Source organism: Semicossyphus pulcher, unplaced genomic scaffold, assembly GCF_022749685.1.
Source record: "Semicossyphus pulcher isolate SPU_LCO1_2020_fin unplaced genomic scaffold, fSemPul1.0.p SCAF_15, whole genome shotgun sequence".
Classification (NCBI taxonomy): Eukaryota; Metazoa; Chordata; class Actinopteri; order Labriformes; family Labridae; genus Semicossyphus; species Semicossyphus pulcher.
Genome location: NW_027211659.1, coordinates 2196831 through 2224134, shown reverse-complemented (window position 1 = coordinate 2224134; position 27304 = coordinate 2196831). Strand labels below are relative to the sequence as shown.

Here is a 27304-nt window from a genome sequence, read left to right as displayed (position 1 = left end):
ACTCTAATTTTGATTCAAACATGCAGCTCAAAGTGCTTCAGATAACAAAACGTTTCTACAAAACATCAGAAAATCTGAATAAAAATCGACAACAACCGACAAAACTTTTTGCCAGATTAAAAAGTGACGTTAACAAAACAATAAAATGTAAGAAATCAATTAAAGATAATGTTATAAATTAAATAAGAGTGTTAAAAAAAAAAAGATAAAAACTTACAATAACAATAAAAGAAAGAATTCAAATGAACTTTATTTATATTGAACCTTTCATACAAACAAGCTTCACATAGAAAAAAAAAAAAATCTCTTACAAAGTCTAAAAATAAAAGAATCAAATTTTAGGAATCTAAAATGAAAAATCTATTAAAAGCTAAATAAGACAAAATAAACACCAGGGAGGGAAAATAATTTAAAAAACTAAGATAAAAACTTGGGCTGCACGGTGGTGCAGTGGTTAGCGCTGTTTCCTCACAGCTAGAAGGTCACTGGTTCAAACCCCAGTTTTGCTAGTTAGGTTTATTGGTGACTAAATTGCCCGTTGGTGTGAGTGTGAGCCTCAAAGGTTGTCTGTCTCTGTGTGTCAGCGCTGCGATTGACTGGCAACCAGTCCAGGTGTAACCCCGCCTCTCGCCCAATGACAGCTGGGATCCAGCCCCCCCGTGACCCTTAACAAGATAAGCGGTATAGATGATGGATGGATGGAAGATAAAATCTTTAAATCAAGCTTTTATAATATTCCAAAATAAAAGCCAGAATAAAAAGAAGAACTTTATTTAAATAGTTGCTTCATACAAAAATGCAGACCGATGTGCCGCTCTGGGCAAAAATCAAAACAACACAAAAATTCCAAAAGACAATTACAGCAGTAAAAAGTTTGACGGAAGCATCAATTAAAATCCGTCTAAAGTAAAAATGAGACACCAGGGAAAAGAAATGACTCAAGCTCTGACTCATTTCTTCAAATTAAAAGCAGGATTTAAAAGATTCTTTTTATACAGAGAAAGCTTGCTGTGAGTTTCACAGTTTAGTTTCATTCACCTCACTCTGCATTTTCTGCCACACGTGCCTGTCGAGGATTTGAAGCAGCTGCTTCCACCGTTCGGAGCAGAAGTAACGTGTAAAGTCACATGAAGCTGTGTATTTCCCGCGGGCTGCAGCGGAGCTCTGGTGTCGTCTCAGGCTGAGGAAGTGTGGGCGAACGTTTTCTCAACTGTTGAGCAACTGTCACACAGATCACTGATACGACACACCAATAACAAAACAGAATCGGTGTCAGCAGAGATAGCGCTTTGACCTTTCTAGCTTAGCAAACAGCTGGACAGGCTGGAGATGATGAGATATATATAAGAGCTGAAGGGGGGAAGGGAAACTTTCACTGATGCTCGGCCTGCGGTCCCTCGCGGCTTCACTGCTTGTTCCATGAAACAGTTAATGGAGTGGAGAAAAAGCGCCCATAGCACTCGCAGTCTTCAGGGATGAAAAAAGGAGGTTGTGCTGTGAGCGTAAGGCATCATTGGATTGCGAGACAGATTCTCAAGTTTTCCCAAGAGCCTGGAGAGATCGGGTTTGAGACTAACTGAAATAAGTCCTGGTGTGCACTCTGCATGACCGCCGTGTCCCCTCTGAGCTCCCGAGCCGCTGCACAGCTCAATCTGGATGCTAATTCAGTCTGGGACTAACACGGTCAGAGTGGAGGTGTGGCTCGGTAATTTCCATTCACAGCTGTCATCGAGGCGTTGTCCTTTTGACAGCTTCGACTCGCTGAAATGAGCTGTCAATTTAACAGAAATTGTTTGTAGACCGAGCTGAGTCGGCTTATTGCTCATCATTTTTGGGGTTTAATGGAATATTTTAGGATGAGTGGGTTTCAACTGATTTTCAGATGGAATTTAAGTCCCAGGTGTCAAAATATTTGGTTAAGCAAATGGCCGTTTAAAAGCAAAGATCAGCTTTCAGCTATTTAAACAGGCGGGGAACTATAGCACTCAGAAGACAGTTCACTATGAGAATATTTAACCCACTCAGTTCTTGTTTGAGGAAACGATTACATGCAGGGAAGGTAAAGTGTTTTGGTCATGGGTTTAGTGTAATGAAAAAGTGCACATTCATGGCATCAGTGTGTCTCTAAACCTGAAGAGGCCTTCGACACCTGTCCGGTTGGTGACTGTCGTCAGAGGTGGAGGAAGTATTTGTATCCTTAACTGTAAGGGAGTTATTGCCATGTTTGATATGGATTTCCAATCTGCATTGATGGTTAAAGTGCTAATCTTGAAGATCACAGTTTCCTTCTCTTTGGCGCCACCTCTGGCGATAATTATGGGAGCACACTCCCCAGATATCCAGACAGTGTTGGACGTCCACGGTTGGCTTCATCTGGCTTCATCTGAGCGTCGAGTTTGTTTCTTTCTCTTTGGATTTTCACTTCTTGTTGAAGTTGTATCTGTAGTCATCCATCTTTTCTTTGTTTGTTCAGCCATAGTAGATTACTGTTTACTCGCAACACTTGCAGAGAGTGGAAAAGCACCCGCTTAGCTCCGCCTACCCTCTCTGGCAGACCAACCACTGCTGGCTGAGTTGTTACCACCGACACCCAGTCTGTAATACTGCAAATGCAAAGGCTGATCAGACATTTATTTAAATGAAAATCTTGGAGATGATTACTCGAATGTAATCAATACAAGATATATATTCCTCAGTGTGTGGTTATCTGACTGAGACGGTTTTCCTGCCTGCAGAGCCGCTCACAAAGTGCCTGCTTTTCCTCGGCTCAGATTAATGTGACTGAATATCTGAGTCAGCCAAAAAAAACTGTTCCTTCTCCATATCATCCTCTGCACTCATATTTTGTGCCATTTTCGCTCTTTGTGTTGTAGTTTCGTAGCTAGTGTGGCTTTAAACTGAGAGCCGAGGCTAGAAATCGAATCTGAAATGCTCTGTAGTTCTTCGGGGCCTAAAACTATGAATACCTCACTCATATAGATGGTAAGGTTGAAAATTTGCCATATACAAATTGAATTGAATCCCTGTTTTTTCCCATCTTAAAGAGGGGGTATCATGCTGTTCACATTTTAAGACATGTAATATTACAATGTCCAAACTAAACGTGGGTGAAGTTTCAAGTCTGTAGGTAAAAGTATGTTGGAGTAATCCACAGGCTTCTCAGCTCACTCTGCAGGCTGCACTTAGCAGTCTTCAGAGAGCTGGCCAATCAGAAGAAAGCGGGCTTGTAGGGGCGGGGTTTCTTAAAGGGACGGAGTCGTTTCAGGCAGAGGCTGTGTGAGCGCCTGCACAGAGCACCAGGGTGAGACACATGAGGAGTTTTTTTTAACTGTAAATGCTGCTAAGCTTCTCCACAGGTATCACAGAGGGAAATGTGAAGCTTAAAATAAGCATAATACCTCCCCTTTAAAGTTGTCAATATGCAAGTAAGGTAGCTCCAGATTATTATTTAATATGAGCAGCATGAGTGTTGCAACCTCACTGTAAATATTTTATAAAGCGTTTGGTGAAATAATGTCTCATATTTTACAACAACTCCCTCTGAGATGTAAAGTGTACAAGTTTAAAATACAGTAGTCGACATAGTTGCTGTGCACAACTGGCCTGAAGGCATCTAAAGTATTTGTTTAAAAAGAACGAGCTGACATCCTCCTTATTTACACATTAGTTTCCTCTAAATGTGATCGTATGCAGTCGGAGTTTTGTTGACAAGTGAGAGAGCGGAGGAGGGAGAGATTTTCGCTTGAAGCTGTGCGGCTGTCTCGTGCGTCAGTGAAGAACATAAAACAACTGTGGGAGGGGACGGCGCTGAAAGGAAAGCCGGGGATTTGACAGGAGTATTGGCAGCTGTCACAAAATTAAAAGTGCATAAAAGGTGCATCTTTAATCCCAAACATGGGAGAAGTGAATAAACTTTCATTTTTAAACAAACAAAACACTACCACTCCATTTTACTCTCTTATAAGTACCAGTTTGCAGCCTCCAGGTCTACAACACATAACTCCTTCTGCGCTACAAGTGAAGCTAATGTTAAACGTTCTTCTCCAGGTCACAGAGTGAACGACGGCCTGTGGCACGCTGTGAACCTCAGTGTGAGGAATCTGCACATCTCTCTGAGTGTGGACGGAGAGCCGCCATCCACCATCGAACTGTGGGAGCAGGTAGAGACAAGAGGCAACATTTACATCGGAGGTGAGTGGATGCACACAGTGTGTTTGCAATATTAGGATACCATAAAGGGATAGTTTTGAAGTGGGTTTGAATGAGGTACCTAATAGGTGGTTTAATACCTATAACAGATGGGTCAGCTGGGCGTCTGTGTGGAGAAACTGCTCGTAGTATCAACAAGGAAGCTAGGCTACATACCTCGCCGGACACTTTAGCCCCCTTAAAAACAGTCCTCCTCAAAATAATATCCCTTTAAGTATACACTATATTTTGAATATTTTCTCCTCCCCTATCCGTCCTTTTTGCTTCTTGCTTTTTCAAAACAGGCTTGTCACTTTTGCATCGATGCATTTGATGGTAATTACAGCTTATGTTTGTTGCGCGCCGCCTTCCCAACATCAGGACTGATTTCAGCCTAAATGGATGAACAATAAGACATGGAAAAAGATGATTCCTTGGCATTTCCATCAGTGCATATCAGGCACATCAGACGTAACATGACAAATAAAAGATGTAAAAAGAAAAGAGACAAAAGAGGGAAACTTGACTGTTGAGAACAGACGTCGAGTGGATGTGACGCAGCGGCATGGATGAAAGTGAACCAGGCTGAGTAAGACGAATCACAAGCAATTTATTTACACATTTGAACAAAATTATCTTTATTTGACCGGAAAAGCAGCCGCTGAGCTCCGCCTACCCTCTCTGGCGGACCGAAGGCTTTCATCAGTGGGCTCAATCACCTTTGTGTTACCTCACTGGGTGATCGAAAGTGATTTAACAAAGTATTACTTTAACAGTATCCTGATAAAAATTGAGTTGGAATGATTTCAGTGTAATAATCTCCTGATGTGATGTGAGCTTCAGTTAGCGCTGCAGGACAGCAGCAGGTACAAACGTCCTTTAAAAGGTTTCTCTTCACTCTTATTCTGTGAGCACAAAGCCTGGTCAATTTAACTTCAGTAAAAGTTAAAAACACTGCTTGTGCACGAGCCATTTCTGCACAAATATAAAATATACTTGAGTAAAGAATGCGTGTACTTTTACCACCTCTGCAGATAATGTCCTCTCTTTGGATAAGTACCTCCTACAACCCCACTTCTAAACATCAGGACTCACTTTTCTGCTCGCTCACACACAGAAACTGTAGCAGGATATTTCTTGGAAAGCTCACAGCGCTTGTACATAAAACTAAAGGTGTTATCATGTGTCATTCCCATCCAGGCTGTCCCTCCATGGACTGTCAGCGCCTGACTCCGGCCTTCCAGGGGTGCATGCGGCTCTTACTCATCAACAGCCAGCCGCTGAATCTCAGTCAAGTACAGCAAGGACTGCTGGGAAGTTATAACGAGCTCCAGTTTGACACCTGCAATATAAGAGACAGGTAAAGCATTTCCTTATTTACACTTTAATATAATTAGCAGACGGATGACTAACAGGAAACTCTGACATTTAACAGTCAGAGTGTCAAACTGAAAAAACCTGTGAAATATTACGAGACTTGGCAGCAGAGAGTTATTCATGCCCACATTGTTAATTTGAAGATGGCAGTGTGTTGTCTGCAGAGCTGCCTGAAAGTCACTGACATCTTGTCCTATAGACACAAACACGCTGACAGAATCAGCCAATTAAATAGCAACAGAAAGTCGACAACACCCTCTCTGGCAGAGGACTATGCTAACAAGCTGCTCCCTACTGGCCCGTGTGGCCCCCCTCCCGCTCCCTCTCCCTCATTATCCCGCACAGCTGTGGGCTCTGTGCACGGGATTGGCAGACCTACCAGTTCGATGAATGTCTGCATGCTGCTCCGAACATTTATAGCATCGAGACAAACATGCAAACCGCAGCTTTCTAGCACGTATTTGCCCCGAGGAGACTCTCTTCTTTGTCACACTTCAAACTACCTGCTTTCTAGTCCAGATTGTTCGCTGTCAGAGGAAACGCAAACACCACAGCGCTGCCAGTCTGTGGTGTCAGTGGACGAAGGGATGCACCGTAGGAGATGACAGAGCGACGGAGTGAGATGTTTGCTTTTCACAAGCTGAGACGCATAAATCTCTTTCACATGCTCGTGTTTTTTTTTTATCTTTATCCCAAAATACCCAGCTTATTGATGGATGAGCACAAAAGCCGAGATATTTTCTTATAATCACTAGCTCTCAGTGAGCTCTCGGTGAGCTCTCGGTGAGCTCTCGACAGTGATCAGTTTTTGGCGAGCAGGGGGCAAAAGAACTGACACAACCCCAAAATATCATCTCATTTCAATCATTACAGCAGAGTAGCAAACACTTAAATTAGAGCTTCTCAGATCTCAGACCAATATCTGTCTCCAGAAATCAACCCGGATCCAGCTCGTACCTGCTGTCATGAAAACAATCCAACATGAAGTTTAACCCTTCCTGTTTTTATTTGCTTTTGATGAACAAATTGTGACACTGAATATGTCGTGTAGCTCGAGATGAGTCAAAGCCGTCCTGCCTCCAGGTTAATGTGTTTTTACTGTTTTATTTTCCTGTCGTTGAAATCGTTGTCATTAGCGATGTTAACTGATGGAGAGAGTGTTTTGTGTTATTGTTGTGGAGTTCATGAAGGTTACAATGGAATCGTACATGTACAGAGTTTGTCATGTTTCATTCTAGTACACAATTTAGACAGCTGGTGTAAATGTAGTTTAGAGCAGCGGTCCTCAACTGGCCTCGCCTCCGGACCCTCCACCAGCTCCTTAATGATATTTATATATATATATAACGGTGCAGTTTGGACCTGAGATGGATCGAAACATCACAGGGCGGGTTCACACCAGCCTTATTTAGTCCGGTTGAACCGAACCCTGGAGCGTTTGTCCCCTCGGTGCGGTTCGTTTAGGCGGTGTGAACGCCGGAATGAAACTCTGGTGAGGACCAAACAACCGGACCTCGGTCCGCTAGAAAAGACGGGTCTCTGTCAGTTTCGTTTGATTCTGGTGAGAACGTAAACGGACTTAAAGTAGGACCAAATACAGGAAACAAACCATAACTGTGCATTGTAGTTTACAGGTGCTGACATTTGTAGAGACACGCAGCGAGATGAGAAGAGGACAGACTCGGGGGAGCGACGAGGAAATAGAAATATGGGCTGACCTAAAAAGTTCACAAAAGCCTGTGGAAACCGAAAAAAGAGAGGAGATGGAACTGATCGATCTGTGGAACGGTGTCGGATAAAAGTAAAAAACTCAAAACATCAAAGTCCGCGATCATGTTGAGTGTGATCAATCAGTGTGCTCTCTCGCTTTGTTTACTTAAGGGAGTTTTCCCACATGGAAATTCTGACCAATCAGAGAGCAGCTTCCCCGTGCCCACAGTATGTCAACTTCACAAAACACACCAGCAGGTGGCAGTGCGAGTATCCCCTCTACAAATCATTAATCTAGCAGCCTTTTTTCAACACAATTAAAGTAAAAAAGTGAAACATAAGTGTAACTACACTCGGGCTCATCAAGTTTCAAGAGTGTGAATTTAACTGTAGCTGGGATTACCCAATCAGAGGATACATTAACTGTACTTCTACTGCACGCACGTCAGAGGGAACCCATGTCCTTCAAAATAAAAGCGCAGCATTGAATTTTTGCCACATCTGAAAACAGCTCCCCGACCCACCAGTTGAGAACCATGGGTTTGAAGGCATATTTTTCCTCTAGATTTGAATGTATTTAAGTTTCTTGACTGTCTTAAAATTAATACCTGTTGCAAAAAAATAATTATAAGTGAGTTTGTTGTTTGTTCCAGACCTCCTCCCTTGTACGTATCAGACGTGAAGGTGGAGTAATAAGACTGAGAACTACTCGCACATGTAGCTACGGTACAGACAGCAGTTTAAACATGTAGTCATTTATATTTTTGTTCACGTTTTAGAGAGTTGTACAACAGGCGTTAGTGCGGCAAATGTGGAGCCGACACTTTAAGCTCTACTTTGGTCTCCACCAGCTCCTGAAGGAAACATTTTGCTCTTTAGCTTTAGCTGTTCTTGTTTCTTCACCAGCCAGATGCTTTGTTTGGTTGCCTGTCATTTCGTGCTTGGCAGGTTGAGTTTTTATTTATGAAAGCAGCTGTTACTGTAAATAACGATGATGAGGACAGTGAACCTGAACCACAGCGATGATTTTGCCATTAAACCAGAGAGAGAATCAAGCCAGGCTCTGACTGCTCTGCAGGGATGCAGAAGTGATTAATAACTCTGAGCACTCATTGTAAAATAAATAACAGTATTTACAGCGGTGTTTCAAGAGTTTTACTTTAGTTTACTTTTAATGCATTGAAGCTATGAAAACTAAATGTGAAATATAGCCAAACATTTTGATGCGTTTCCTTCCTTAATCTCTGATAAATATTAATGGCCGCCGCAGAACGTGTTTCATAAAAAAGAGATGCAAGCAGAGAAAGGTTTTGATGTATCAAACAAATGAAAAAGCCCATCTACGTGCATTATGCAGCCGACAACAAAGAAACTTTCAGCAGAGCTAAAATGAAACGTGTGAGTGGCTGACATTAGCCAAACTTTTTGATGTGTGGTCTCTGAAATCTGTCGCGAGGACGAGACATGTGAGGCCGAGCAAATGTTTAGTGCATTGATGTTAACTTTAGTTTCATTTACCGCGGCCTGTCGGATGACCTCAGGGTATGAGAGAATTAACTTTTATCACAGTCAATCTCCTCTTCTCTGTGTCTAATTAAACCCTGCGACTCGATTTATGGTCAGTGTGCACTTAAGTGTGCTGCCTACTGTAATTCCATGACCTGTAAGGGCAGCCGTGAACACAACAGAAAATAGCTTGATGGTAATTAAACCAGTGCTGCAACCTTATCCATGTTGCGGCTGGCCCGCTCCGCTGCAGTTAATAGGTGGGAGATGAAAGTGTATGAAATTATAGATGCATGCTCCAAAGGCCGGCAATTATGTGAAACTGAAGGAGGCTTGAGGAAGGGACTATTAATCAGAAGAGCGCGGTTTAAAATTTCTGTGAAGCGCTCATTGTGTCAAAATCCCATTAACGGGCATTCTAGTCTGAAGGTGACAGCAATGCTTTTATTTTTAGAGGAACGCCTCGACGTGTCAGCCGGCTCTTTAAAATTCAGACAAGGGCACAGTTTGAGACACCCTCATTTCACAGTTGTTTGGGATTTTTACTGAAACATGAATAAACAGCAAATTATTCCATTGGGTGCGTTCCAAAGCTGATGTTCATAATTGAATACAACAGAATAAAGGGAAGAGTGAGCAGGGGTCTCGCTTACCTGATAAATAAAAGATCAGGTTTGCAAACACTAACAAGGGAAGGAAGTCTTTTTGTACCAAATGTAAATGCCTCCAAGGTTTATTAGGATCTTTTGTTTCGCTGCCAGGAAATTGTTATTGTTTCTGGCTGCTTGTAATAGAAGAGTTTTTGATGTTCAGTTCTCTGGTTCCAGCCGTGATATATATTCTAATGTTATACATACATTTTTGGGCCGTCTGTTTGTTAATCCGTCCCACTGTTGTGAAGGCAATATCTCACAAATGCCTGCAGGGTTTCCTCTTAAAATGTGGCTCAAACTTGGATTTAAGGATGAATAAACAGAATTTTATTCGTCAAAGGTCGAAGGTCACTGCGACCTTATGTCCAACCTGTTCTTGTAAAAGCTCATCGATGCCTCCTGCCAGGAGAGATTTTTACAACGTTTGGCTAAAACGTCCAGGTCGCTGCAATCCTTCAAAGGAACCGTTTTGGCCACAACTCAAGAATTTGCACGATAATTGTGACACAATTTCACAAAAATGTCTCGTAGGATAAAATAACTAAGTGTTGACAGACAGGCGTGTTTTATTGATCCTAAACTGTGAGGTGTTACTGCAGCATTATCAGAGCGAATTCAGCACAGGAGAAAATGTCAAACATAAAAGTAACATATCTTAAATGTAACAGTTGTACATGTGCAACTACATTGATAGGTTGTCGATGTGCAGATACAGTGATTCAAGGTGTTAATGTGCCATTACAGTGTACAGAGATGTTAATGTGCAAATACACTGATGAAGAGGAACTAAATGTTTAAAAGTTTAGCAGGAGCTTAAGTGCAGTTTGAGTAATTAGCAGATGTAGAATGGGAGAAACCACAAGCTTTTTGTACAACTTTCTCCACAGCTGCGGCGCCAATTTCAAATGTTGTTGCTTCTGTCGATTAAAGAGAACACCAGCTTCGACTGACAGAGGCTTTTTCCAGGGGCGAGCTGCTCCTTTAAGGACATTTACCTCAAGATTTTATAATTTTATATGGCTGTATTTTAGCTTTGATAATTGTAGAAACAGAAGAATATTGCTTTACTTGGCCATATTTCAAGTAAAAGATCATATTTAATATTTCATGAGCTAACAAACCTAAACATTTTTACAAATCACTACCCCTGCTGTGACAGAGACTGGCAGACGACTGGACTGTTTAGTTTCTTTATCCTTTATTGAACCTTTTTACACATTGAATTACAACGTTGTTAGTTGTTTAAAATGAACTGAAACGTACGTGCATTAAATCGGTTAAACTGTGGAGTTATCGTTTGTTGCTGGTGAAAGACAAAACACGGACTGAGCTTTCAAACTTCTGGAAGGAACGCTCCTTTTGTGTTTGTCCTCATGAAATATTAACACATTTAAGTTGAATGTTCTCTGTTTGTGGTGCTTTATTGTTTGTCGAGTGTCTATATTGCTGTTGGTTGTGTCTATTTTGGGTTTTTTCCTTTGTACAAACCCTGACTTCAGTATTGTTAGCCTGTAACCTGGCACCGCGGCACATGGTCAAACCAATAGCTAACACAAATATTGTTTGCCAGGAATTAATGCCTTTGCTATTGTATCACATAACACTGTCAAACAGTGTTAGCCGATGCAGATGTTAGCAGTTGTCTAATGTTAGCTAGTGGGTTAAAAATGTTTCTTATTGTGAAAGCAATCTCTCAAGAACGCCTGGAGGGAAGAACGTCAGCATAGACTCAAGGATGATCTTCTTTGTTTTGGAGGTCGAGATCGCTGCGGCCTCACATCTGTCCGGTTCTAGTGAAGGCAGTATCTTATTACACATGCTTTATTTATAGTTTTTTATCCGTCTGAGAGAAAGACTAGCGGACAATCTCCTCTCACTCCACTCCTCTCGTACCTGTTAGTTCTGCCGTGTGGAGAGAGTCTACAGACAATCACACGCTCTGCAGAGAAACGCGGAGATAAAGGAAGATGTTATGTCCTCCAGTGAATGATCATTGCACCACCGCTCCTGTTTAATTCAGGTCCACTGCACATGTTTAATCAGTGGTAATGTCTTCTTTGAAATATTTTCAATATACACAAAGCAGAGGATCCAAACTGCAGCTGGACCGGTTTCTAATTAAAGCTAAATATGATTGTTTGCCTCTCTTTTGTGCTTTATATCTTCGTTAATGAAAAGTGCCTTTCATTTGACTGCTGTTAGGCCGAACAATTTATTTTATATCCTCTGACATCCTTCCAATTAAACAATAAATCAATCATCTGGATCAATACTAAACCTTGTGTAAAACCTTTCCTCTTCTCCTCAGATGCCTCCCTAACCTGTGTGAGCACGGCGGCCGCTGCTCTCAGACGTGGAGCTCCTTCTCCTGCGACTGTTCGGGAACAGGATACTCCGGAGCGACCTGTCACAACTGTGAGCAGTCCGTCTCACTTTCATTTCTGCACCTCATCCCAAACCTGCTATTACACCTCCTGCACCTCCCCATTTATTTTAGGTCAACTGAGCCGTGTCGTTTGGTTCAGCACACACAGCTTTACCTGTCTGTGACTAAGAGGCAAAAAGAAAACTTGTCCCGTCTCCACCTGACACAACCTTACACGCGTCTGCTGCTATTCTCAAATATCTGTTTTTTTTTACTATAGCTTTAAATAGCTTCAGACTCGCTGACTTTAGACCGACTCTATATGTGGGAGTTCTTCCTCACGGGTGTCACTTTTTGACATCCACCGACATTTCCTTGATATTTGCTGTGCAGACGGTTGTTGGAAACTACGTGTGAAATTCAGCGCTGCAGAATACTGATTTCTTGTTTATATGCAGGTTTCTTTGCATGTTGGGGGGAACATGACAGATAAGAGCACCTGCTGAATTTAAAATATTTTCCTTCCAGCTCAACAGTCATCAACTTCCCCCAAAAACACACAAAATCTTTTATTTTTATCTACAGCTCAAAGCTGAATATCTGAGAAGTCTGAGTGTTGCCGAAATGAAAGAATAACAAGAGCAAAAGTGCAGAGAAACTCACCTGTGAGCTGCAACTGTTAGCATAGCAAGCAGCTAACTACCTACAGTCGTAACTTAATCCTTCAATACATTCAGAGACAATATGATTGCCGTTTTAATTCAACGGTTAGGAAGCTAACATCCTGTAGTCTTGGTACTAATTCACATTGTTGGGTAGCTCTAAACCTTTGTCTAAGTAAAAATGTCAAACAAGGTTATTAAGTGCATAGAAAGCAATCCTGTTTAAGTGCACCTTCAAGATCCAAGGATTATTATATTATTAAGAGTCTGATCTCAAAGTTTCGTTCTCTTTGGCGGCACCTATGACGATAAACAGTAATTGCAGGAGCACACTTCCCAGATATCCAGACAGTGCTGCATGTGTGACGTCCACGGTCGGCTCCGGTTGTAACTCTTGATTTTCCTGGCTGACGGTCGCTTTCCTTTTCAGACTGTTTGCTTCATCTGAGCGTCGAGTTTGTTTCTTTTTCTTTGGATTTTCACTTCTTGTTGAAGTTGTATCTGTAGTCATCCATCTTTTCTTTGTTTGTTCAGCCATAGTAGATTACTGTTTACTGGCAACACTTGCAGAGAGCGGAAAAGCAGCCGCTTAGCTCCGCCTACCCTCTCTGGCAGACCAACCACTGCTGGCTGATGGAAAACGCGTCACTAACTGGGCGAAAGTCACACCAGACACACGTCTGTAATACTGCAAATGCAAAGGCTTTCATCAGTGGGCCATAGGCTCAATCACCATGTGTTACCTCATTTGAAGATAGATAGTGAATGAACAGACATTTATTTAAATGAAAATCACTTTAAAAACATTAAAAAATCAACCAGAGACGGATTTTTCAACAAATGGAGCTAACATCTAGCTAACTACAGCTGATAAAATCTGCTAGCTAAACTTTGGTCGCCAGAATCCTGCTTACCTCTACCTTTTTTCTGCAATCAGGGACAGATTTAAAGGAGGTAAATCTTCTTTCTTACATGAGTTGACTAATTTTCTGTGCAAGAGCATAGAGTGACAGGCTTAGCAATAGATAGGCTTAGCGGGGCTAAGCTAGCAGTCAGTTTGGTGATTGGTGTCAGATTTTCGAGGTTTACATGAACTTTAAAGCTCCTGTGAGGAGTTTTTAGCTGGCTATGAAATGAACTGAAATTAGCACTGATGCCTTTATATGAGCTACAAAGCAAACAAGACCATCAGCGACAAGACTGATTCTATCTTTATACTTATTTTGACACCGGGGGGGTAGGTGTCAGAGGAGGTGATTAAAATTCATGCTGCCAAGTAAGCCTTTTCTCTATATTTTCCACGGCAAAGATTCACAGCGAGTGATACGTTTGAATGTTAAAAGAAAGAAAGATGAGATTTTGTTGTTAAGAAAAACAAAAAACAAGATCAGCAAAGAGATAAGAGGTACCACTTTGTCCACGGGGTCACCAAAATCAAACCAAACTTTCCTCATAGGAGCTTTAAGAACTGGAAAAAGGAAATAAAAGCTGTTATTTTATTTAGTATACTAATCCAAACTTTATTTAAGCAGGAAGTCCCCGGAGATTGAAATCTATTTTCCTCGGGAGACACAGCTGAGACAACACACCAGTTTGGAATAATATTAAAACACGACCGACAGAGGACAGAAATCAAACGCACAAAGAAAAGACTTAATCCAGCTAAAAATAACGAGTTCAATTAAATTCTCAGGCTTTTCAGTAGCAAACTCGAATGTGGCTACAGAACAGAAACGTATGTCACCAATCCACACCAGCTTATTTTTTTTTCCAAAGCATGAAAACAATTACCTAAAATGGTTTCTCAATAAATATAGATTGTGTGCAGAGTGATGAGTCAGCCAGGAGAAGGCTGTCGGAGCGTGGGCTGATTCTTAGAGGAAAAACTGATTTCTGTCCCCGCTCTGCTTCTTCCAGCCATCTACGAGTCTTCCTGCGAGGCCTACAAGCTGATTGGCAGCTCCTCCGGCTTCTTCTCCATTGATCCAGACGGGAGCGGCCCGCTGGGACCCACACAAGTGTACTGCAACATGACAGGTGAGATCATTGTGGCTCACGTGTTGTCACCTTTACTCTTTTTTGAGTTCATCCGAGAGCTGGCAGAAAGCCCACAGTAAAGACTCCACTCACACGCACTGCAGTGATCAATACCTCGACGGCGTTCTGACAGTTGACCATGCAGTAAGAAATCATTACGGCCACTCAGGGCAGCTCCTGAGAGTTTCCAACATATCTGAGAGAGGTCAATATCTTCTGTAAATGTCCGCGTGGTTACACTGAAATGATCTCAGGGTGCTGTCACGCCAAACCTGTTTGCTTCAGTCAAAAACAACCACTGGTGCATTTGACCTTTTCGTTTTAGCTGGCATTAAAAGTATCAATAAAACACTGGTGCGGACCAAACAAGCGCACCAAGACTGTTTATAAAGCAAGGTCTCGATCTGCTGACTCTTTGGCCTTTTGTGGCGTGAAAGCAAACAGACCGGCCGCAGTATTCTGTTTGTATGAATGTGATTTTGAAGCTAAACTACCTTTTCATCTACCTGCTGATTGTGGGCAGTGAGCCTTTGAATGTTTTAATATCTCCTGATAAATTACGCAGTCAATGGCACTTAAATGGCGGTATGTTGAGCTTCTTTATAGAAAAATCTGCAAGTTTTATGTGCGTCTGGACCGTGATGTTCTGACAGATCTCCTTCGGGCCAATCACAGCTGCTAATCTAATATGGGGCGGGTTTAAGCAACGGGCAGGCAAACAACCAAGATGGCTGCCACTGACTTGGATCGTTCTTTGTTTGCTATCGCGTCAGTATTAAACAAACTGGACAGTAGTTCACATTACGTCCAAATGGTTAGTGCTGGCAACTAAATCATGATGTTGAGCCTATGAATCAGATGTTGGATCTAAGCTACCTAGCCTAGCAGCCTAATGCTAGGCCATCCTCTTGGTTACTCTGTTTGATTATAGTGTCCAAAGGCATTTTGCTTGGGGCCCATTGGTAACATCCCTTGAAAATTTAAAGAGGAACTGATGAATAAGTCCGACAATGCTAGGCTACTTCTGTCCTACTTTTCTGGTTCATTAGGTCCTTTAAAAAGTAAGCAAACATTTATGACCAACACGCATCTTTTGTCCTGTTCTGTTTGGTCTGCAGTCTGGTTTTAATAAAATGTTTCTTTAAAAACTTTTTGACACTGATACCATAGTAAAAATCTACATTAGAAGTTAAAATTGCTGCTGGTTTCTGTCAGATCACTTCACGTAGGCCCTGATATCACCAAAAGAGCAATAAATAACTTGGTTGGTTTGTAAAGAGCCAGTGTGAAGACGACCTAGATATAAAAACTTTCCCTGCTTTATCTTTGTCTTTGGCTTCGAACCAAACTACAGATTTAAAGCGCCCTTGAATAGTCTTAGATCTACAATCGGGTCCTAAACTTCGATGTTCCCAAACAAGAGAAAAGAAACTTCCAGCTAAAGCCTGAGAAGTCCTCCCAGTTACTCAGCATCCCGCCTTATCCTGACACTCCTTAAACTTCAATTAAAAGAGAAACTAACTATTAAAGTGCTCCGACAAATAATGTAAAGTAATGATTCAGTTAGCTGCAAGAAGCATTTCGTGGGAGATCTCAACTTAACGAGCTTAAAGTCTAAAGCCCAACTAGTGGCCTCAAGAGGCTACAATTTCCATTAAAGCGCAGGGTCATTAAAGTCAAAGGGGTTAATCCCTTTGGGAGCTTTAATCTGCTCAGTGAATTTCATGGCAGACTGCCATTAAATTATGAGATATTTTGTGTGCAAGGCTGACATTTTGAACTTGGGTTGCTGCTATAGCAAATCGTCCAAAATGGAAATACATGTTGTTATCTGCCCATCAGATCTGGATTTCATTGGGACCTGATTACGGTGAAAAAAACAGGGTCAGCATCACATTTCACAGAAATATACGTATCGATTTTTTCAAGAGCATGTCCCTGTATTTATTTAGTGCTCAAGGAGAATGGATTGACCTCTCGCTAAATTAAAGAGTCGATAAAATCATTGGAAATATGCTCTGAGCAGCATAAATATCCATACGAGATTTCATGGCAATCTGTAGAGTTTGAGACGACTGGTTGGGAATGACATCCATACCTTGCCTTCATTTATCTGCAATATAAAAATAGTATTATTTTGTAGGACAGTTGGAATCTACAATGTTGCTTTATCGAGCAATTTTTTATTCGATCCAAACAAACGGCTCCATCTCAAAAACAGAAAGAAATTGACAATTATGAGTCGGTTTCATTTTAAAAAGAACAACTTCGTCTCTAGTTTGAGACTAAATATTGTTGCATTTTTACAGAGTTTGAGTCAAAACATAAAAAACACTAAAAAACCAACAAATAGCGCTAAAACAGTTTCTCTGTTTGCTTCCTGAGTCAACATTCTGTCCTACAGCCAAGCTAATGTTATAATCAAAGACAACAATATCTGGTGTTGGTAGAGCATCCGGCAACTTCTATGAAAAAAAAAAAATAAAGAAAAAAGGCTTTCCAGCAGTGACAGCAGGGTTGCGTTGGTCTCCCTATTAACCAAGTTTTTTTGTGTGTAATGTTTGCAGGCGAAAAACTTGAATTCACAATGATTTCCCACAATGCACGGTTAGACAGGATCCCCTTCACAACATAATATTAAGGCTTCAATATGCAGAAACAGACGTCTCAGGTGGCAGAGCCATTTCTAGATTGTCGAGTGGAAACCGTTTGGTAAACAAACACCTTAACGTTACGATGTTTATTTCCGAGTCGAGTTTCAAACGTCAACATTAAGTATAGAAAGTTTGGGTTTTAATACAGAAGGAAGGATGTTTTAGGGGCCTTGTGGCAATATGGGATCTACTTTTTTGTGCCAATAGCGTATGAGCAGCTGTCTCCTGAATGTGGAGCCTTGGACCTTTCCTTTTATCGCCCCATCAAACCTGCTGTATCAATGAGATCTTTGGTTTTCAAGAGCACGATGTTCTCTGTATCGCCCTGACTGTCTCTAGAGGTGTAACATCTGACAGACAGGAAAAAGGACACAACCTGATCCACAGTCCTCGTGACATACAGGACAAAACATGTTCAGTGAAGTTGTGACACTGCGGAGACAGAATTCATCACGCGGCTGTCACAACTTTCTCAGCCACTCTGTCCTTCTCAAGGTTAATGTACCGGTGATGTTACAGAGCACAGCGCTGCCCGCACTTGGTCTGGCATCGTGTGTTTCCAGTCTTCCCCTCACAAACCCTGAATTGTTCTGCAGCCTCGACTTGACCTCAATTAAGGAATCTATTAGAAATGTAAATAACTGTAAGCCGGACAACCTGATGTGAATAATCAGAGAGCGGAGAGGGATTTTCTCTAATGCAAAGTAAACACAATGGAAATTGAGTGGAGATGGAAATAAGATGGATTTCCTCGTCTGATTTTATTGTAAAAACTCTTGACTCCATTTTGTATGTAAATGTAAAATCAGTAAGTTCCAATTAGCAAGTGTCTCACACTGTAAGCAACAAACGCACTGTTAGCAAAAAGGGTCCTTTTTTTGTGCTGCTGCTTGCGTCTTGTAAAACTCAGAGGTATAATTTTTTAAGGTTTTTAGGTTGACAGATTGGGGGTAGAGAAGGTAATCAAACTGTTGCTGGGAAACAAGTGCATTCATTAAGTTTTCAGTGATTCAAGGATTTGGGAAATGTCACCAGCAACACTGATGTTTGAGCCAACAACACAGAATGTCTCGCTGACTCACTAATGAACTTGGCCACGATGCAGAGATGCACGGTGAAATGTGACACACAAGTAGGTCGTAGCAATCGCATAGCAACATAATAAATCAAAACACCAACTTATGAGAGTATACTTTTGTATCCTTGTCATTTATCTTGTTTATGTGTTACTTTGACAGCAGCTTCATTCTAGGGTGAAAGAAAATATCACAACACTTCATTTTCGAATCGAGTTTTGTGAGACTGCTCCTGAAAAATCTCCTCATCAATTTTTAAGAACGCAAAGATTTTTTGTTTAATTAAAGAAGTGTTAATTCCTTTGCTCAGATTGCACGTACAGTAATGGTAATATGTTTGAAGTTACAGGAACTGCGATAAATGCAAGGAACCGCCTGCTCTGATTGCATAAAAACAGTAAAAATAAATGACTGATATTTCATGAATTTGAGGTGTTTTCTTTACACTTTGACAGTTTTTAAGATTAGATTGAATTACTGTATTTAAATGTATATCCACCAAACTCTCACTCACACTCACTAAACTCTTCTACAATGTTGGCAGTATAGCTTTAAGCTGTAAACTCGATAAGAGAGATTTGATGATTTAATGTAAAAATCTGTTATGAAAATCACTTGTCTTCTCTTCCATGACAGTTTTACAGAATGAATTTGGCTAAATAAGAGAAAATAATTTGGATGAGTAATGCTAACTGTGATTCACAGTATGTGAGGTATGGGTAGTATGCTAACAAAATAGCATGCTTTTTGTTGGCTATTCGGAGAAAGCTACTGCATTGGGCTTTGACTAACTGGCTTTGTTTTGTATTTAGAGAACAAGGTGAGGATATTAGCTTCTTGTTAACAAGCTAAACATTTTTTTTGCTGTATTGTTTCTGTGAGATATGGGTAAAATGCTTGTTTGTATTTAGAGATGGCTGCCGGTATGGGCTAATGCTAACAGACAGTGTTAGAGGACAGGGTGAGGAACTAGGTTCAATCTATAGGCTAACACACATTTTGGCTAAAGGTTATCGCACTTTTCAGCTTGATTTAAGGGGACAGTGCTAACACAGTAGCTTTATAAAAACATTGGCTGTAGTAGGATTATGCTAACAGGCTCTGCTTTGTATTTAGAGGACAGGGTGAGGATATTAGCTTCATGGTAACAGGCTAAACACTTTTCAGCTGTCTTTATTTCCTTTTGTTTTCTGTGCAAGATACAGGTAAAATGCTAACAGAGTAGCATGCTGTTTGTATTTAGAGATAGATGCTGTTATGTGTTGATGCTAACAGAATGTGTTATATATTTACAGGACAGGGTGAGGAAATAGATTCATGTTCATAGGCTAACACACATTTTGGCTCAAGGTTAACACACTTTTCAGTTTGAATTATGGAGAGTGCTAACACAGCTTATTCTTTGTATTTGAAGATAGCTGCTGTGGCAGGGTTATGCTAACAGGCTGTGCTTTGTGTTTAGAGGAAAGTATGAGGATTTGAGCTTCATGTCAACAGGCTAAAGTTTGCTATAGTTTTTTCCTAGTTTTTCTTTACAAGATGAGGGCAATATGCTAACAGAGTAGCTGCTGTTATGGGCTAATGCTAACAGGCTGTGTTAGAGGACAGGGTGAGGAAATAGGTTCATAGGCTAACACACATTTTGCCTAAAGGCTATCGCACAACTCTGTTTGATGAAGAGTGTGCCAACACAGCTTATATTTTGTAGTCAGAGATAGCTGCTTTAGTAGGGTTATGCTAACAGACTGTGCTTTGTATTTAGAGGAACGGATGAGGATATTAGCTTCATGTTAACAAGCTAAAAAGCTAACCTTACCACATATGTTTTTGTCTAAAAGTAAAGGGTGTGGATCAAGCTAACAGTCTAGCATATATTTAGTGAAGGTGTAGTGGCTTCATGCTAACAGATTAACCTTTTTTCTTTCAGAGGAGAAGGTGTGGACAGTGTTGGCGCACAACAGCTCAGCTCCAGTCACGGTTCAGGGCTCCTCTGTTCACAAACCTCACATCATGAAGCTCAACTACAGCGCCTCGGCCGAACAGCTCCGTGCCATCGTATCAGGCTCCGAGCAGTGCCAACAGGAAGTGGTTTACAACTGCAAGAAATCCCATCTCTTCAATACCAGAGGTGAGTATTATTTCGCTGTAGCTGTAATAATTATGAGCTGTGATCAAATATCTGTTTTATGCCAAAATAATCTGTAAAGTATCTTTAAATAGAGAGCATCTGACTTGTGGCTGTGTCGGCATTAAAAGGTTGAAAGCGGTAGTAAAACCGAAAGTAGAATCTCTCTGTCCTCTCTTATAAAGATATTTCTCTGCAAGCTCTTTCCACTCACAAGCTGACAATCAAAATTGATTTTATACAGTGGTCTCCAGACTTGGTTTAGTTAAGGAAAGCATCATGAGTCAGGTTATAATAATAAGTCGGCATTGATCAGACTGGAACCCTTGTCTTCTGGGTGCTATTCCTGCGTTGGTTGACCCATTCATCGGCCTTAGACCAACCCCTAATCTTACTCTATCAGTATTTCTACTACTACTGTCTAGAGTTGCTGCAGATGGGTTTACATTGGAGCTAATTGAAAGGCCCTTGCAGCTCATGCAGATGCTAAAGGATCCTTTGTTAGTTGGTAATGATGGCCATACAATGTGTCGGTATTTGATGACTTAGGATTAGGGATGCACGATATTGGATTTTTTGCCGATATCCGATATTTTACAACTCATTTAGCCGATTACCGATACCGATATTTTTTTTTCCGCACACCTAATTGCAGAGATCATCAACTCTCTTCTGTATTGGAATTAGCGTACAGTATAATGGTGATACTCTTATCACATTTGTTGCAACGGTCGGGGTGACGGGTCTTGAGATGGTTAATAAAGTTTGTAGTGTTGAAAGACTTTGCCTTGGCTCCTCCTCGCATCACCGAAGCTGAGAAGTCATTGCAAATAGCAGTTTTGTTATCTATTTCGGACACTTTGAAAAACTTCAACACCACGGACATTTTGGCTTCTAGCTCTCTCATGCTGCAGGTAGACACACGTGACGCCATCCACTGCACTGCGCAGGTCTTCTTCGCGCCAGGGACATTGCGCCGAGGTCGGGCATTTAATCAAGTATGCAGCAGCCCATTATTTTATCGGTTTATTATATCGGCGGATATCGGCGTGTTGGTTTATTTTCAAGCCAATATCGGCCGATACCGATAACGTGCTGATAATATCGTGCATCCCTACTTAGGATTGATAGAGTCTAGATGGCGACCTTAGGTCTACAAAACTCCCATGTGCCTAAACCTAATGAAACGTCATGGAGAGGGTTAAAAAAAAACCTCAACATTGTCTTTTGGTTTTACAGGAGAACCCTTGTTTCCGAGGTAAAAGTGCTGAGCTTAACCCATGCATCCATCCTTATCTAATACCCACAGTGACTAAATCACTCTTTATACTGTGTTACATAATACATTTGCTCACGATGATGAAACAATGCAGACAAAATTATGCTGTTTAACAAGTCTAAGGTTACCGTCCTTTTCTCTTTTCTATCTACATATATTTGGTACGGTAGTAGCTGAACATAGGGTCATTAACGACTAAAAAAGACTTAAAACTTGAAACAGTTGAGACTTGAAGTATCAGGCTGTCGTTCTAGTAAGTTTGCCAACAACGGAAGAAAAGGAATAAGAGACTTATCTGTTGTCCTGTTGTTTTGGAGACTGGCGGATTCAGCTTGTTAAGTGGGTGTTCAGACTGAAAACAGCCCTGAATAAAAAAAGTGCTGGTGGAGACATGAAATACAATACAGCAGGTCTGAATAACAGATTAAGGCATTTGAAGGCATCGCAGAAGCCAAACACTTTAAAACGATTTGTATTATATTAAGAGACCGGAATTTGTTTAACTTTAGCTGAGGTGAAAATACAGCGTTCATGTTTCACCCTACCAGGAATGACTGTGTTGAAGCGAGTTGAGCCAAGGTCGATGTTTCTACCTGAGTTTTTGTGTCAGAGTCTTTTGAAATGGCACCCCCACCACCGGCTTTTTCACTCAGGAATAAAGTCGATCTGTACATTTTCTCATTGTGGACATTGTGTGTCTCGATTGTTCTGTGCTTTGCAGCATCAGGGGAGTGTTTGTTGTTACATTGCCAATTGAAAGTCAGGCTGCCGGTGCTTTGTCACATTGGGAGCTGCTGCCCTCTTCAACACCCTGCCTCCTGCTCTGCTTTTCTTGTTATATTTTCACAATAACAAGAAAGGCGGCCTCCAATCTTTTTTGTGTGCATTCATCTTGAACTGCTCTGGCACCTATGGTGTCCCGAACATCCAAACATTTGCTCTTAAATCATGAAACATTCATGAAGTCCCTGATTCCACCATTTCCCTGGGCGCCATGCATGTGCAAACAAACAAGTTCATTATCACACCCGACATCAAAGAGGGGACAGAAAACAGGCTATTTTGTGGCTGCACGCACACTTTCAGAAACAATCTGAATATTCTGATGGTCCCTTTGTTGTTTGAGCACAGATTTAAGGTGAAATATATCTTTTCGCTTCACTCTGCAGAGCATTTAAACATATACAATACCACTTTTGACAACAAAGAGACTTCACAGCATCTTCAGATTAATTGTTGGACAGAATCGCCCTTATGCTAATTCACAGCAAGAAAAAACAAAGAGCGCAGCTGTTCCAAGCTGCCAACTGGGATTATAGACGCAGACATGTGCCAAGAAGTTCCCAAGTTCACCTCCAGTTGTGGAGTTAAGCTGTGTGCATGTCCCCGCTCTGCCGTCTTCCCTGTCACTCTCTGTTGTTCACGTAAAACAGATGTTCAGCTTTTTAACGTCCTTGTAATGGTGCACAACTGTGGTCGGATTTGCATCGTTAAACACTTGTTTTTCTCCTAATTGAATGCTTGTAATGAATCAAGTTTGCTTAGAAGTAGCTCGACGTGACACAGAGGTACTGAACAGTTTAATGACGCCTATTGTTGGACTCTTATTCAACAGTTTGCTTTTATAGTCATATTGTAACCTGATTTGTTTAGGTGTTTCTTTATGTTCAGGAATAACATTTAAGGCAACTTTGCATTTAGAAAACCTTCATTAAAACGTACAGCACACTCTTCTGTACACACATGACACATGGTTTAGTTGGTTGTTGTTTATACAAAAGGACGCCAACAGATTAATTAGTTTAGTTTAATCTTGGCAGCATTAGTGCATAGTGAACTACATGCATTAAATCAAGTAGCTGAACTACGTTTTGCAGTAGTTTGCTTGTAGTTTACCGACATAATGATTCAAGTAGTTGAATTACTTTAACAATTCACGGCCATAAAAGTAAACTACTATACTTCTCCCTAACTGCTGCGAAGGCTTGCTGTTTTTATTATTGCTGTTTAATACACTATGTTCAGAGAGTTTTTTCGATCATATTTAAGAAGTTTTTTTGGCTAATTGAGTAATTATTCTGCTTGGTGCAACACCTCCACCTGTACTCTAGTTTGTGGAAAGCATGTGACTTGAACTGTGAAGAAGTAGGCATCATTATTACCAATTTCCAGATCCAATATTCTCATTGAGGTCTTTTGTCTGCAGAAAATGACGACTGGTTAAGAAAACCACAAGATGCAAAAAAGATGTTTTTCTAATAATGCAAAGAAAACATGTTTATGTTCATGTTTAAACAAGGAAGAGTTTAATATTACCTGGTTTGTAATCACAGCTCTCATGCATCTCTGCATGCTCTCCCTCAGTCTGTCACAGAGCTCTTTGTTCGATGGCTTGTGACCGTCTATCTTCCTCTTGATCACATTCAGGAGGTTTTAATGGGGGTCACAACTGGATTGGGCCATGACATGTAGAGAGAGATGCTGATTTAAGGAACAGTTGGAGTGGTCTCTTATTTTTTTCTGGAGCTGTATATATATATAGTTTTGTATCAACCATCATCAATGTACATTTCCAGTATTATATTTTCTTACAAAGTAGTTTGAAATACAAAGAAGTTTCCTCAATAGCCTTATAAACTGCTACGTGTAGCTTCGCTGTAGTTCAGCTTCTTCCAGTGCGAAGAAATAAGTGGTGTGAAAAGCTTTGCTGTAATAGTAGCCTCTCCAACACCGCCCATTTGTAACCTTCAGTATTCTCTCAGTGTTGGTACATTTGTTTGTTTGTTTGTTTAGGTGTATTGTATGAGGCAACTTGGCATTTAGAAAACCTCCATTAAAACCTACAGCACACTCATCTGTATTCACACGACTGGCCTTGGTGGTTGCTGTTCATACGTAAGGGCACCAGCAGAATGAGAACTTACACAAGAGAAAACACGATTACTCTGCTTCACTCTTGTTAAAGTTCTCTGCTATGATTGGCTGTTAGCCTGTGCAATTAGTAGTTGTTGAGTTTGTCGTGTTTTTTTTTTTAAATTGAAGAAAGCACTTGTGTCTGAAATCTGAAATTGATGCAATGCCGATTCCTGATGGCAACGGGCTCTTGTTCCTGAGGACTTTTAATGCACTTATTGTAAATCCCTTTGTACACAACTGTCCGCCAAATGTGTCTCACTCTTTGTGTGTATGTTGGTGTAATGAACGTCTAGCTGTTGTCAAAATTTTGGTCTGCTTTCATTGCCGTGAAGGAGACGGTAAGATGCTCTCGCTTTCTCATCGTGGACAAGTCCTGTCAATATCCAGCCAATTTAAGGGAAAGCGCGAGACTCACCTCTCCTTCAGGAAGTATTGATTGTTGCCTTTTCTTGTTTGTGGACCTGTTGTTGAGTGTTTTAAAACAGTAGCAGGAATGGAGGAAAGGTGTCTGCAGTGAGTGGAAGGACAGGGAGGGGGGGGTAAAGTGTCTAAATAAAGTGTGTCGCTGTTTTAATGAAAAAGTGGGCTTGCTGGCTTATCACTGCGTACAAGAAACTTTTGTCTCCTCACTTCCTGCGATCGTTATCCTCACAAGAGCAGGATTTACATGGAGATTAGTTGTCTCAGACCCTCTTGGTGCTAATATGACACGTGTATTCATACATAAAAACGCTGCCTAATGCAGCTGTAATGTATGCTGTGTGTAGGAAGAAACCGCCGTTGCATGTGACACTTGATTACGTGTTGTGACATGCAGCCTAATGGGCTTTTTCCGTGCTCGCTGGCCTCATCTCCGATGCGGGGTCACGTTGTGTGACAGATGATTGAAGCTGGACCACTTAACCCCACAGCTGAGGTGATGAATTGTGCCGTTATGGCGTCGCTGTATAGCCACACTGACACCCGCAGACAAGGTGTCATGAAATGCCAGAGAGCCCAGATACTAATAGATTGAAATGCCAGCTGAGAATCCATCAGCAGAGGGAAAGATGTTCATGCAATGAGGGAAATAACCAAGAACAAAATGCACTGATCAGAAAGAAACAGGTGAATAAAAGAAATGAACTGTTTTCACTTGAAAGTTCTGGAACAAACGCGTCTTTTGTGTCTTTTATTTTTCATTCTTTCTCCCCCGTTTCTTTGACTTTGTTTGTCCTGCTATTGATTCTATTTAATCTTTATTTAATGAGGCCGCCTCATTGAGATTAAGATCTCTTTTCCAGGGGAGGCCTGAGAACAAGAAACGTTCACAAGAACAAAATTAGCAAAGCATTAACAACACGGCAACACAATCATTGAGGAATTAATACCACAGTTACAAGAGCAATAAAAACATAACATCAGAAAGGTTTAACGTCTCCGAGGGGAACGGAAGAGTCTAGTTCGAGCGAGGTTTGCAGCTCAGGAGAAGGTGCAGAGTAGCTTAAATCAGCTGCATTATTAGTTTGTGCATGAGGGATACTTAAGGGTTATAAAAGAGCACGATTGATTTTTAAATGTGGAGAAATTCACTGATTACTGATATGGCGGCAAATGCAGTGAGACTTCGAGCTGGAATGATAATAGATCTTTTCTATGTGATTGTGCAGCAATATGACAGGTCCTCTGAAGGCTGCTTTCTTTAACAAATAACTAAATTAAAGACGTATAGATCTTTTCGCCTTTTATGCCTTTATACTGGATAGTGTCGGAAACAAGGGGAGAGAGATTTGGGGATGACATGCGGCAAAGGGTTGAACCCAAGGCTGCTGCATCGAGGGATATGGCCTCTGTAAATGGGACGCACGATTTAAACCCTGAGCTAAACCAGCGCCCAGATTAAAGACTATTTAACATTATTATTGATTGACAACCGATCTAGTGTGGCTCACCTTCTGCTGAGCTGTAATGCTCTGCTACGTGTGACTGCAGACAGTGCTGAGAGGATTGTAAATTTGGGGGCCTGGCTTGACGATCCCAAATATAAAGCTTGGCAAAATATTAAAAGACAAAGACTTTCTGACATTTATTTACGCTATAAACATTTAGTGTTCATGTTAATATGGTTAGAACAATCTGGAAATTTGAGTCTCTAAAATGTTGGTGTGGTAAAAATACTTCTTTTGATGTGTGTGTGTTTATGCAATTATCTTAATGTGTTCACTCTATCTTGTATATTGCTCTGTTTATGTTGTTTTCATTGCAAACAAACAAACAAATCCTCCATATTTATATCTTTGTCATTATAAGATAAGTCCAGTGATGCAACATTATGCAATCCTCCAAATATAACCCATGACCTTGACCCACTTGAGCCCTGGCACTCGTACTGACAGGCTTCACGCTGCTGCGGTGTTCTCTAACTGACAGCCTGCCGTTGTGTTGCAGACGGCAGCCCGCTGTCCTGGTGGCTCGACCGGGAAGGAGAGAGACGGAGCTACTGGGGAGGCTTCCTGCCCGGCGTGCAGCAGTGCTCCTGCAGCCTGGAGGAGAACTGCATCGACATGAACTACTTCTGCAACTGCGACGCCGATTCAGATGCATGGTACACAACGCACACACAAAATATTTCTACATTCAGAAAGATCATTTTCTGTCTTATTTGCAATATATTTTTATTGACATTAACAATATCTATTATTTTATTCACCCCCTTTTATATCAGTGAGGGAAGACTAATTAATAGCAATTAACATCACAGTGTGGTAATAGTACGG

At 41.1% G+C, this 27304-nt stretch overlaps 1 protein-coding gene across 1 annotated transcript in view; it reads left to right on the top strand.

Moving 5' to 3' along the window:
* Window positions 1–27304, top strand: part of cntnap5a (contactin associated protein family member 5a) — a 127909-nt gene that overhangs the window by 63575 nt on the left and 37030 nt on the right. Inside the window, exons 9-14 of the mRNA XM_069663729.1 lie at window positions 4048–4191; window positions 5389–5548; window positions 11743–11849; window positions 14379–14498; window positions 20156–20356; window positions 26976–27132. Of these exons, the coding sequence (XP_069519830.1) occupies window positions 4048–4191; window positions 5389–5548; window positions 11743–11849; window positions 14379–14498; window positions 20156–20356; window positions 26976–27132 (889 nt within the window). The remainder of the gene's footprint in view (window positions 1–4047; window positions 4192–5388; window positions 5549–11742; window positions 11850–14378; window positions 14499–20155; window positions 20357–26975; window positions 27133–27304) is intronic.